Source organism: Brachyistius frenatus, unplaced genomic scaffold (genome assembly GCF_029030835.1).
Source record: "Brachyistius frenatus isolate BFR_SWC_R1_liver_20210118 unplaced genomic scaffold, ASM2903083v1 Contig_76, whole genome shotgun sequence".
NCBI lineage: Eukaryota > Metazoa > Chordata > Actinopteri > Embiotocidae > Brachyistius > Brachyistius frenatus.
In genome coordinates, this window is record NW_027210675.1 from 1,560,283 (window position 1) to 1,573,219 (window position 12,937).

The 12,937-nt window shown below is 45.3% G+C and overlaps 1 protein-coding gene across 2 annotated transcripts in view; it reads left to right on the top strand.

Moving 5' to 3' along the window:
• The window catches only part of fut8b (fucosyltransferase 8b (alpha (1,6) fucosyltransferase)), an 82,011-nt gene that overhangs the window by 44,374 nt on the left and 24,700 nt on the right, over nucleotides 1–12,937 (top strand). For both annotated transcript variants that reach the window (XM_069708590.1, XM_069708592.1), the window contains exons 2-4: nucleotides 9–612; nucleotides 8,770–8,888; nucleotides 9,985–10,147. In XM_069708590.1, coding sequence (XP_069564691.1) covers nucleotides 410–612; nucleotides 8,770–8,888; nucleotides 9,985–10,147 — 485 coding nt within the window. In that variant the 5' untranslated portion in view covers nucleotides 9–409. The remainder of the gene's footprint in view (nucleotides 1–8; nucleotides 613–8,769; nucleotides 8,889–9,984; nucleotides 10,148–12,937) is intronic.

Here is a 12,937-nt window from a genome sequence, read left to right on the forward strand (position 1 = left end):
TTTCACAGGATGCAGCTTGAATAAAATAATCCTGTGGAACTGGAAGGACACCGAAAGCTGGTGTCGGATAAACTGGTCAACACGGAGCTGGGTGGAGGGGAGAAGACACCAGTCGGGTCGTCAGAAGACAGACTTCTGAGCGTACAAGACATGCTTCAGCGCGCGGGAAGGGCTGGTTGATCGCCGGAGAGAAACCCACGGGCCTTTCAGAGACCCTCCTGAGTCACAACCGCGCACACATCCCCGTCATCTGTCATTTGCCATCCCTGCAAAGATGCCAAGGTTGGCACTGTGGCGTTTGTGGTGACGGGGCACAGAGTGTGCGTGCGCATCCGGCAGGATAGGCCGGTGGGTCGGTGGGTGTACAGGCACACCAAAAGACGTTTTTTTGGGTGGGCGTGGTTGAACCATGCGGCCCTGGGCGGGTTCATGGCGTTGGATTACCCTGGTGCTGTTGGCCTGGGGCACACTCCTCTTCTACATCGGCGGGCACTTGGTGAGGGACAGCGAGCATCCGGAGCGGTCCAGCCGGGAGCTCTCCAAGATCCTGGCCAAGCTGGAGCGGCTCAAGCAGCAGAATGAAGACCTGCGGCGCATGGCCGAATCGCTCAGGTAACAGCCAACGGGATGTCTTATTCTTGTCCTTGGCTCTGGTAAGAAACCAGGAGCTTTCTGATGAGCGGCAAAGTCGAATGGTTTCCAGCTTTGGTTAGTATTTGCAGGTCAGTCGTTGCAAATTTGGTAAAATGCATATTTTTGTTAATACTGTTGTTTATCTGATAAAACGCAACTGAAAAAACAAATGTAATGCACCACTTTTGCTGCATTTTCGGTATACTTTTGATTTTGAAAAGGTTTTATGGTGCAACGCCTCATTCCCTGAAGTACGGCCTCTCGTTCCCCGGTGGTCCAATCAAAGTAACTTTCCGAAAGTGGCAATGAGATGATTGTTTCTTTAGTTCTCATGAAAATTGAGTCAGCGTCTGATTAAATTAGCATCTTATGTGTTATGTCCAGTTAAGCGAATGCAGTTTCGGGGCTCTATCAGCTGATCAGTGTTCAGTTTCTGAAGCTGATCGGAGCTGCTGTGTGTGACAGACAGACGGATGCGCCAGATTTTGTTGTGTTATTTTGGAAGACAATAGCACATTGAACGAGCCCATTAACCACGCAGCAGCTTTCACACATTCGAGCGATGTGTAATAGAGAGACAGATGGTTCTGCTCTTATCTCCGCATGCTGACAGTGTCTCTCTTTTACACATAAACACGAGGCCTCTACGTGTGTGTGTGTGTGTGTGTGTGTGTGTGTGTGTGTGTGTGTGTGTGTGTGTGTGTGTGTGTGTGTGTGTGTGTGTGTGTGTGTGTGTGTGTGTGTGTGTGTGTGTGTGTGTGCGCGCGCGCGCGCGCGCTTGCGTGTGCAGGGTGATATGTTGCGGTGTGTTAACAGGGAACTCGAGCTTCAGATGTTGCCATTGCTGCTCCTCTGTGATATCCTGATTCACTTTGATGCGGAGCCCTCATCAGTGCACACAAACATAAAACCACACACACACACACACACACACACACACACACACACACACACACACACACACACACACACACACACACACACTTTACTTCAGACAGCTGGTCCCTGATTAAATCCCTTGCTTTTGTAATTATTCAAAATTGGCTCAAAAACAAAGGTGGAATTCATGGCATAAAAAACAAGTTGCAGCTTTCAGTCGACCAGTGTCCAGATGGGTCCTCGACACACTGCACGCTTGTTGCTTGTTATTGAGTTGGGTTGCCGATGTGGGACCGAGGCCTCCACAGTTGTTTACTGGGGCAGAGCTACAGTGCTTTCTCAAGTCCCTCTAAGCTTCGGCTAAGTATCCGACACAGCAAGCCAAAAGCAAGCAACTGGCTTGCTGGGTTTAAGCTTTATGAACTATCGACGGCGACAGGGGTTGGTTGGTTTGTCTTCTCTTCAATACTTGTGTGTGTGTGTGTGTGTGTGTGTGTGTGTGTGTGTGTGTGTGTGTGTGTGTGTGTGTGTGTGTGTGTGTGTGTGTGTGTGTGTGTGTGTGTGTGTGTTTAACGGTCAGATACAGGCCCAGGAGAGAACTCCAGCACCTCATCCTGTCGTGTTTCTTATCCTTACATTAGAGTCCTAATAGACGCAAAGAGGCTGTTAGTGAGCTGCCCATCATTCCTGCCCCACCTCCTTACCCCCGCCTCCCCTCACCACCACACACACACCTCTGTTCATCGCCTCCTCCTGTTCCCCGCTCCACTCCTTCTTCACCTTCCTCTCTCGTCCCTCCTCTTCTTCCTCACTCCACTACAGAACTGCTGACAGAGGCATGGCACGGAGCCAGACGCCAGGTTGTCACAGAATGACTGACTATGTAACAACTCACTAGCCCGCTGATCGACGAGCTCAACGCAATGCCTAACCCAATTCACCAGCTTACACGTTCTGCAGATTTGGAACTGGGACGCATGAAGCTCTAAACGTTGTACAAAGAGCAGAACCAGTTCTTCGCCAGTACCACATTAGTACATTAATTTTTTATGAGTGAGCTTGGAGAGATTTAAACCCATGAAAGTGACGTTATTACACTTTGTCTTGAGTTCTTCCGCAGCAGAACCCCTCCGCATTGTAGACTGATTTATAGCTCAGACCAGAATTTAACTTAGTTTGTGTCATCACACTACTGCAGCACGAGATAGATGTGTTATGCATTGTCGGGCAGCGTGCTGCATTCATTATATACCTGAAGGGATCTTGTTTACATTGTCTTATTCACTTTATGATAGAGAGTGATAGTCATGCTGAAGCAGTTTGTGTGGGATATCGATTTTCTCGCTCGCAAATTAGCAGAATCGCTGAGAAGACGAAAATACTTGGTTATTCAACATGTTCAATGTACTTCTCCCGCCCACATTTTACCTGGTTTTGCTGAACTCTCCATATTTTTTTAGAGTGGCATTGTCTCGTGAAATTAATCAATCTATCAGTCAACGCTTGGATTCAAATTAGTATCACCTGCCTGGCCTACAGCTCCAGTCCAGTGATTCGGGTATTCAGGCCATTCCTGAGTGATTTGACAGACAGGCAGTGTGCCAGCCTACCAATCACCCAGGAGCATTAATGAGCGGTGAGCACGAGGTCAAGTTGCTCAGTCTGTCTGGCTCCGCCCTCTCTGCAGCTGTCAGTCACCTCGGGCACGAAGCCACTGCTCCTGTGGAGACAATGACACCCGCCAGCCTGATGGTGTGACATCGGAGGGAGCGAGGGGTGAGAGTGACAGCTGGGCAGAGCGATGAGGACCTGATCGATCCCTCGGGCATGCCAACAGAGGGATGGAGGAAAGGGAGGGGACGATGCAGAGGAGGCGAAGAGGATGGGAGCATGATGGATGGCGTGAGGACTGCACTAAGCAAAGAGCAGCAAGAAGGAAATGAAAAATGAGGACTGAGGGGATGAGAAGAGTTGCAGAGACCACAGTCATTGCCTTAATCTGCTTTATATGTTATTTCAGCCTACCTCAGTGCCAACAGGATGAGATGTTTGCTGTTGTACAATATCATCAAAAACTAGGTGATAAAAGGCAGTGCAGTACAATTCTCTTAGATTAAAGGTCCCGGATTGTATAAATACAAGTTTCTGTTTCATTTCTGATCGTGAAGCAGGTTTGGGTGATACACAAGTACTGTGAAAGAATTGAAATGCTCAGTCCACTGAGAAATGCACACAGCCCGTATTCAGCAACTGTGCCGTTTGGACTCCCGTTAATTTGTGATGTCACAAACTCATGTCGTATGTCCAACCTCAACACGGCCCACTGTCCAATCTTTTATGTGAAAGAAACACAGGATGTTCAAAGAAAAGCTGTGGTTGGCCTGGCTGTGTGTCACTCAGAAAAGAATCGGCCAATCAGAAGAGAGGATCCTTGATATCAATACGCCTTAAAGACAGAGACACAAAACAGCCTGTTCTTGGTAAACAATACAGAGAAGCTTAAGGGAGATGTAAAAGTAGGTTGAGATGGTTTTTTTGGTACTTAAAATAACAGAAATATTTTCTGATGGACATTTAGACTAAAAGACTGGAAAAGTGTAAATAACGGGCTTTAATGTATGCATAAAACTTATTTCATTTGACCCAGTGCCCGTAAACCCATGTAATATGTCCTGCCAGTTAAAACAGATGCAAAGAATTATTTGCATACATGACACCATGTGACCCAGATCTATCAGACCGAGAAGAAGTCAGGATTGAGGCCAAAAAAAAATGTCCATACTCCAGTGGAATTGTTTTCTAATGGTTTTAGGCCATTGCCCCATTACAGCTCATTGACTCACTTTCTGTGTCCTTGCGTGTTTCTCATTCTGCTTTTGCTGCAGTGAAAAAGCTACACATGGTGCTACTTCACATGGGTCCCTAGCTATTAGGTCAAAGGGCAATCAAAATGTAAACTGTAAAAACTGATGTGTGTAATTTGGTGCGATGGGGTCAGAGTCCTGACAGTGTGAGTGCTCATTGATCCTGTAATGTTTAAAGCCCATGCAGCGCGGCCCCGGCTAGCAGATGCTGCCGCCGCTTCCAGGCCTGAACTCCCATCGACCCGGCCGTCGCTCAAGCCCGGCGATAGCAGGTCTACTACCGCACACAGTAGCACTATTGTTGGAGCTGTCTGTGGTCGGGACATCTCTGTCAAGTAGGGCGGCTCAGTAGAGCCGGCTCGCTCTGGATGTGAGGCGTTGGAGCATGCGAGGCAGGAATGCAGCGTTCACAATCGGTTTACTTGGAAAGATGCCGTCGGAGTCAGTGGATGTAACACGGATGGACAGCAAAGGAAGGAGACACAAGCATTAGGGGATTGGATACGGGGCATAAATATTTGTACAAACACAACAGATCACATACACACACACATATATAGATTATGACACTTTATCCTATCATCTCTGTAAACTAAGAACTTCTTACAGCTATTTCAAACCGATTCGGAGCAGGTTTTTGTGGTGAGACATGACTTTTCCACACATTTGTAGTGTTTACTGGGCGTTCACAGTCCTGCGGTTTATTAGCTTGACTTATTGGAGTCAAGTGGTTAAAGACGTTGAGTTCCCAGGGAAGGTTGGAGCGTGTCAGTCCAATCCGAGACACATCACGGTGTGGTAATGTACAGATACACATACGCTTCACCCTTTGAACCCAGATGGAGGCAAATCGCATCCAAATTCCCACCACTTTTTTTTCCGGTTTTAATTGCGCACAAGCCTTTATTCTGTGAAACCACAGCTTGACCTTTCCAACGATGTCAGTGGCTTTGAAGTTGCATCAGATTAAGTCATCGTTACATTCTGCGTCCATCTCCACCTTCGCTGCTTGATTTGGGCCCGAAGTCTATAATGCAATTTTGGAATCACGGCTGACTTCATTGTCTCCAACACAGGGCGGATGTTACATCCCACTTGTATGAAAAAACAAAAACATAACGTATTTGTGGGCCGACCCAACAGCCGAGTTATTAGCAAGCATATCACAGGGGCGTATGCCCTCAGTTTGAGTAACTGGTTTGGGCCCCAAGGCCACCCGGAGTCATTCACCTGCTCTCCTCCCTCTCATTTTCTGTCAATTTATAATGTCACTATCCAAAAAGGGACAAAATGCGCCTGAAAATACTTTTTAAAAACGTAACACACTTTTTTTTTTTTTTTGCCTCTATCAGCACTGATACAAAAGTTGTGGTCAAAAGATCTGCAAGATGTAACTGAATAAAACAATGACATTTATTTTCTGTCAGGCACTAAGCACATATTTTATTTCAAATTACTAAGTGTCACACAAACATGGTTCAGATACTGTCAGATTCTAGAAAGTCTCTTCTACACAATTATAAAAAAGAGCTCTAGTAAGAGCAAATTACATGATGAAAGATTTGGATAGCCTAGACTGTCCTGAAAAAACAAAACAAGATCCAGCATGAATGGCTCGGCCCTATAATGATATGAGCTTCAAAATGAAAGTAGCAAAATTACCCTGAAAATAGCCCAGGGTTCAAAGGCTTCATGTAAAGGCCCATTGTGTCGATGTAGCCCTCTTTCATCTACACCTCTAAGAACACTTTACGTCTCCATCCGCGGCTCTCCAGGTCAGCACGTAGCTCTTTTCTTTTGCAGTCAACCAGAATATGTCGACTCTTACCACCAAATACGAGTGTGCCGCGGCGCCACCCGGGTCCCCGCCGTTCAAACTGCTCCGCCCGCCTCTGATCGCCCTGTGAACTCCACGGTTGCCGGGTGCAGGGGCGGGAGCCGGCGCAGTGACAGCTGGGGCGGCATTTCAGAGGAAACTGGGTTACGCGCTGAACCTCACCTGCTTTCCGGCTCGGCGCTCCGTGCCGGTGGGGCTCATCAACCCCCGCTCTCACAGCTTGTCTTTCATTCCACTGCGCCCCCCCCACACCGTCGCAACCCCGCCTCCCCCGACTCAAGAGCTTTTCTCATCTGTTACCTCTCCTGTATCGTTTGATTAAGATGCTGTTGAATCCAACTGCCTTGTCTAGTCGTTGCTTCAGGTCCTCTAGAGATACCGTCAGGGATCAGTTGTGTTTGCGTGTTTGCTTCCTTCCTGTGTGCGCGTGTGTCTGTGGATTTTTGATACCGCTGAGTGTTTGGATATGTTTTACATCTACATATCTTGGTCGGGGGTGCTTGTGTTACGCCTGCACTAGCGCCGTAACAGTTGTACTAGCAGTTTATGTCGCTAGCTAGCACATCTCCACTCATTAGCCTGGGCTCATCGGGCCTTTTCCTTCTGCCTCGTTCAAGGAGGTTCTCATGTCACTCACCATAACAGCACTTAAAACGCCTGGGAAATGATGTCACACCGTAAACAGTCTTTACTTCCTGTACAGTGGTGTAACCGGCGGGTTAAGGCGTGGCCTTTTTGGGACAGATTTTTGAATACATTTTGTCTGCGAGAAGAGATAGCAGAGCTGATACGTGGAGAGGAAAAGCACCCGGGTCTGATTTCAAAAGATCTGTGTCAGGTATCTGTAATGTCACACACCATAGAGTCCACGAAGAAAAGAAGCATGAATTTAAGACAAACACGACCAGGATGCCACAAAGGTGTACAAAGGTTTAGCATTGTCCGTCACAGCGTTACATAATGCAGACGTTCCTCTTGTCTCTCCTCAGTTTTCATGGCTCAGAAGCTCAATGCTCAGTGAAGTGGGAGGCTTCTCAGGGACCGGAGCTCGAACACAGAAGGGTGGAGCTGTGCAGCAAGAGGGGCTGGTGCAACTGTAAAAGTCTCATCTTTATGTCTGCCAGTGACTGATGTTCCTCACTCAGGGAGCAAATTGAGTTTACATGCCTTGATGACTCATTAGCATGGCCTTTGCAGCACTTTACCAATGCCCCTGTGAATTCGGACACATTCAAATTTGTAATACTTTTATGTAGAGGAACTGATTCTGTATAATGTTAACGACAGTTTTCTTTTCCCCCCTCGGCTGATTTAAACTCGGTGCTCTGAGCATGTCAAAGTGCTCATTGCTGTTTTCATTACATGCATGCTGTAGTTATTCATGGTTCACTCACACAGAGCTATGGAAATGCAAATTTGTATCTTTGCATTTATAAGTGAGAGATAACTGATGAAACCCTGAATATATACAGTTGTGACACAAACCAGTTAACATGTACGCACTTGAGATTTGGTCATTACATTAGAATGAATGGACTTGGAACGCAGCCCAAGCATCATTTCAACTGTAATGAACAACTGGGCTTTGCGAGACGTTCAGCTGTTAAATTCTCTGGATGGACGCTCTTCTTGGATGGATGGTGGAGGAGAAGATGGGTTGGATCCAACAAACATGGAGAGTGATTCAGTATTCTGTACATAAACTTGAGCACAGAATAAATAAACCAGGACGGCTCTCCGGTAGGCTGCACTGTGCTGGATTAGCAAATGAAATGGAATTTTCAGTGGTGAAAGCCACAAGACGCCCACCGCCACAGCTTTCCACAGCAACGTGTCAGTCGAGGCATAAAAAGTCGAGACGCAGTGGACATAAACATTCTCACCGCTTTGTCAAAGTCCTGAACATCATTAGTTACTTTTAAAACTGGGTGTTTAAGACGGCATGATTCTGCACCTGCAGTATTTATGCACAGATTATAGACAAAGATCAAATCTGAATATTTGCCGAACAGAAATTACTTTTATCCAGATTGAAAATCAGGAGCGAACTACAAACACCCATGTGGGTGGTGTGTGCAGTGCAACCAATGAGGTGTAGGAAAGTTTGGATCCAATAACTCAAATTAGATTTTAACTAAGCAGTTTAATCCATTTTTAAAGTAGTTTTAAAGATTTTTTTGTTTTTTTTGTTTAATGTTTGGAAAATAAAAATTCCCTTCTGCTCAGATGCTTTACTCTTTAATACTGCTCTAGATGTAATATTTTTAGTTTTACTGTTATTCACTCTAAATAAGAAAGTGGAAGACACCAGCTTCGACTCTGGAAAATCTGACGGACATGATTTTTTTTTTTTATTATCATTTTATAAGATATTAATGGCTTACTCGATAATGCAAATAGTTTCACAAAATATAGTTCTGCAGATTTTTTTGGTTTACAAGCACAAAGTTTCACAGTTTCAAGAGAGTATATCTGCAAAGTAAGATTTCTTTTGCCCTCTGTGATGTCCTCGTGCTCCCAGGCTTACTCATCACATCCTCTTCTCGTGTCCCCCAGGATACCGGAGGGTCAGGCAGAAGCGGGGTCCTTGGCAGCGGGGAGGCTGCGCTCTCTGGAGGACCAACTAACCAGAGCCAAACAGAAGATCCACAGCTTCCAGAAACTCACTGGAGATGGTAAGCAGTGCAGGGCCACCTATCAGGTTGCAGGGAAGGATTTGGCACAGAGCTGAGCAATATTAAAGAATTGATTTTGAAGGTGCGTAGGCTGACTCTATATATGGTATAAAACCAGTCAGCGACTCTTGTGAGCCTTTCGCCTGCAGCGCGTATCTCAGTATAGTCCGGTGTTAAACCTGCTGGAGCTCAGCAGCAACGATGGCACGGTGTCACCGTCGGATGGGCAGAGTTATGTGTGTATTTGCCACTCTAAGCAGCGGTCAGAGGGGCAGGGAAGGTGTCAGGTGAGCGGGGAAATGTGTGAATGAAGTGGAAGCAGTGTGAATGCCCCACTGGCAGAATGGGAGAGTGAGAGGAGAGGAAAGAGACGGAGAGAAAATAAAAAAGGACATGCGAACGTGGAGGGCAGCGCAGGGTCATCCTTTCCATCTTGCTGCAGGGGAAGAAAAAGCTAAAAATACCCTCCAGCCTTTTTTTTCCACAAGGGAGGGGGAAAGGAGAGAAGAGAGAATGTGTGAGATAGGAAGGTTAAAAACAAAACAAAAAAACGTTTTCCTCGCCACCACCGCCTCCTTCTCCTCCTGCTTGAGGCTGTCCTTCTCTTCCCTCCATGTGTTTTTTTTTCTGCGTGTCTCCACGGAAACCAGAGCAGGCAGCTGTGTTGTCCATGTGGGTTACTCCACATTGTTTGGCTCAGGTGGGGTATAGAGTTCCTTCCTGTGTCAGAAAAAAACCTTAGAGAGAGCCATGATGCACAAAAACAGCGATCAACTGTTTCTTAATGAGGTCAAAGTAACACTCAGGGACAGAGTATGAAAGAAGAACATTTTATCAATGTTTCAAAACTTCGCTGCGTGCTAGTAGGTTATTTATGCTCGCGTTATGTAACGCTCAGACAATCTTGAAGACCTCCTGGCATCATCTCCTTCCTTGTTTCCTCTGGCTGTATTCCCACGGAGCGGCTTTGAAGTTAACGTCATCGATTCATTGTTTGAGATCATACCTGTGCCCCAAATGTCACACCGGCTGAGTATCTGTGTTGTGTTTTGTTGTGAGCTGTTGGGAGTTTTGACTCGCTCTCTCTTACCTGCAGGCCCCGGGCCCACTCAGGAGGAGCTGCGGAGGAGGGTGGAGAACGGCGTTAAGGAGTTCTGGTACTTTGTTCGCAGCGAGGTGAAGAAATTGGCCACTGTTGAGCCCAGCGAGAGACAGAAGTACGCTGACACACTCCTGCAGGACCTGGGACACCAGGAGAGGTGGGCACACGTACTGTAGTCGCTTCTTCTTAAAAACACAAACAGCGAAATCAAGTAAAAACCAAGCCAGCTGTTGTTATTGTGGCAGCGAATGGCACCGTTGAACGTCATGTATTGTTATGTTGCTGCATGAATTGATTTCCTATTTATATACCTTTTAATATAAATCTGCCCTGTGAAGCAGTCTGACAGCATCTGATCATCCATAATCCATCCATCCTTTAGCTATACCCATTTTTCCTCTTTGTAGGTTGAGCAGGACTCAGTTCGATTCCACCTTAGACGGGTTACCAGTGAAGCACAGCACTAGCTTCTGAACAATTTGTTTTATTTTCTATTTATCTTTGAGCGTGAAGTGTTGAAAGTGATGTTCTACCTCACAAATAACTGATATCCAGGTCATTAGACCACAGAGGATCAAGCTGTCAAGTTCCCAACGTCGGCATCAAATGCTTGGTTAGTGTCCTGATAAATTAGTTGCTAAATTAATCCCAAGTGTTTGTAGTTTTCAAAATAATTCATCGATGTAAAAGCGAGGGTATAACATCAACATTTTCAAACATTGCCTTCTCCTATAAGGTGGCTTTCCTTGCAGCTCTTCATTCTTTTAACTATCATTTTAAGGTAAAAAAAAAAAAAAAGACACAGCAAATTTGTTATGTGTCAGAACAAAAACAGAGACAACTGACCGAAAATAAATCCACAATTATGATAATTGATTATTCATTTAAATAATTTTTAAAGCAAAACTCCCAAGTATTCTCTGTTTCCCCTGAAATTTAGGCTCTTTTTAATCATCTTAAAGACCAAACTATTAATTCGATTTTCAAAAACATAATCAACAGATTCATTATAATAAAAAAAGAATCAACAGAATATAAATGATGTTTGTGATGTTTATCTCCTTTGTAAGAAAAATCTCAGACTCCTGGTAGTACCAGGGTTAGAAAGCACCACTCGCAGTGGTTGCTGAGAAACTGAGGACAAAGATCACCGTCTCTCATGTGGACGGCAGCTTTCCACACGGCCCAAAGAAGAAAAGCCCCGTGTCACTGAGCCAAGTGGTTCTTTTGTAATCTTGCGCAAGTGGCCTGCAGGACCCATTGTCTTAGTCATCGCTAAAGACCCCCCCCCCACACACACACACACACACACACACACACACACACACACACACACGGACATGCATGCACACATTCACATCTAGTCACAGATTTTCACATGCATTCGCTTTCCATTTCAGATTTTCTTTGTATGTGCTGCAGGCAGAGGCCGAGTGAGCCAGCACAGATAGGGACAGAGGTGGAAAGAGCAATGAAACGTTTGACTTGAATAAATGCACGGCTCCCTCATTTAAATTCTGCGCAGGAAAAAGGGGGGGGTAAGGTCCTTGTCGTGAAGATTTTTATTTAAAATAAAAATGAAGCACATTAAAAAAAAAAGTATGCAAGTGCTTCCCTGCTCTCCCTGAGAACATGATCACCGAAAAGCTTTCAGTTTCACAAAGTTTTTATAGGCAGCTGAAATAAAGTGGCGGCTCACAGAGATTAGCAGCAGTTCAAAGCTCAAACTGCAACAGGAAGTGAAACAAATGAACACCTGTGCATCTACAGAGGAGTGTGTCACAGCTTCAGGACTGATTCTACAGATATACACTGAATCAAGATGTATTTTAACACTCAGTGTAAATTGAACCTAAAAAAAACGAATAAAAAAAAGTAGAGGTTTAGAATTAAAATGTTACTTTAAGTGCTCTGAAAAAAAAAAAGGAGAAATTTCGAACATCTGCTGATGAAGATCATGTGATTTGGCCAAAAGCTCCAGAAGCAGAAATGAACGGAAAAAAAATATTCTCAATCTGATTTACTTAGCAGCCTGAATAAAGCAAATAAAGAAAGAAATATTAAATTGTGTGCAGATAATGGTAATTGTTATGATTACTGTTGAGGTAATTAGTACGTGTTAAGAAAATTGAGGGATTTGTAAATTGTAGTGTGATATATGTGTAGCCTGAACTTTTATCACTATGCTCTTAGAAGATAAAAGTTTGCAACTGAAATTCAACGAATAAGCTGAAACGAGGGATTTAAAAATATTTAGAAGAAGAAACAACCTCGTACTGAAAATAATAGTTTGTCAAACTATATAGTATGTAACGAAGCTCCGCCATGCAACGGGATAGTGTGTCTGGTGATGTTGTGTCTTCAGCAGGAAAACAACACGGACGAGCTGAACATTGCTTACCAAGTGTCTCATGTTATGACATAGAGCAGAGCACTGCGGAGCTTCAGGACAGTACTTCTTGTCTGTCCTTCCTTTTGCCCGTCCTTTGTCTCACCTGACCGCGTGATTCATGCTGTAACCCGAACCTGAAACCTTATAATTGCTCTCCTATCGGTGCAGCATCAGAGAAGCTGCGCAGCTGCAGCCTCAACATCTGCAGGATGAGCCAATCAGAGGCACCGGGGAAGCCCACAAGTCTTCACATACTGTATGCTAAAGACCACACACATTTATACACACACACACACACACACACACAATACATATGCAGGACTTCATGCTTGTGTGGTGTTCCCCCGTCTTGCTGCCAGATCCCTGCGGGCTTGTCTGTTGATTCCTCCTTGTTAAGTTTTGCGGGCGGCCAGGTTTGCTTTTCCTTCCCGCAGCGGGGCGGTGATGGCTCCCCTATGCGCTGCTGCAGGAGAGTTTGACATCCATTCACACTGTGGGTCCGGCTTCAGAATGGGACAGTGAGTAATGATACTGTCTTAGTTGGCTTAGAAAGGC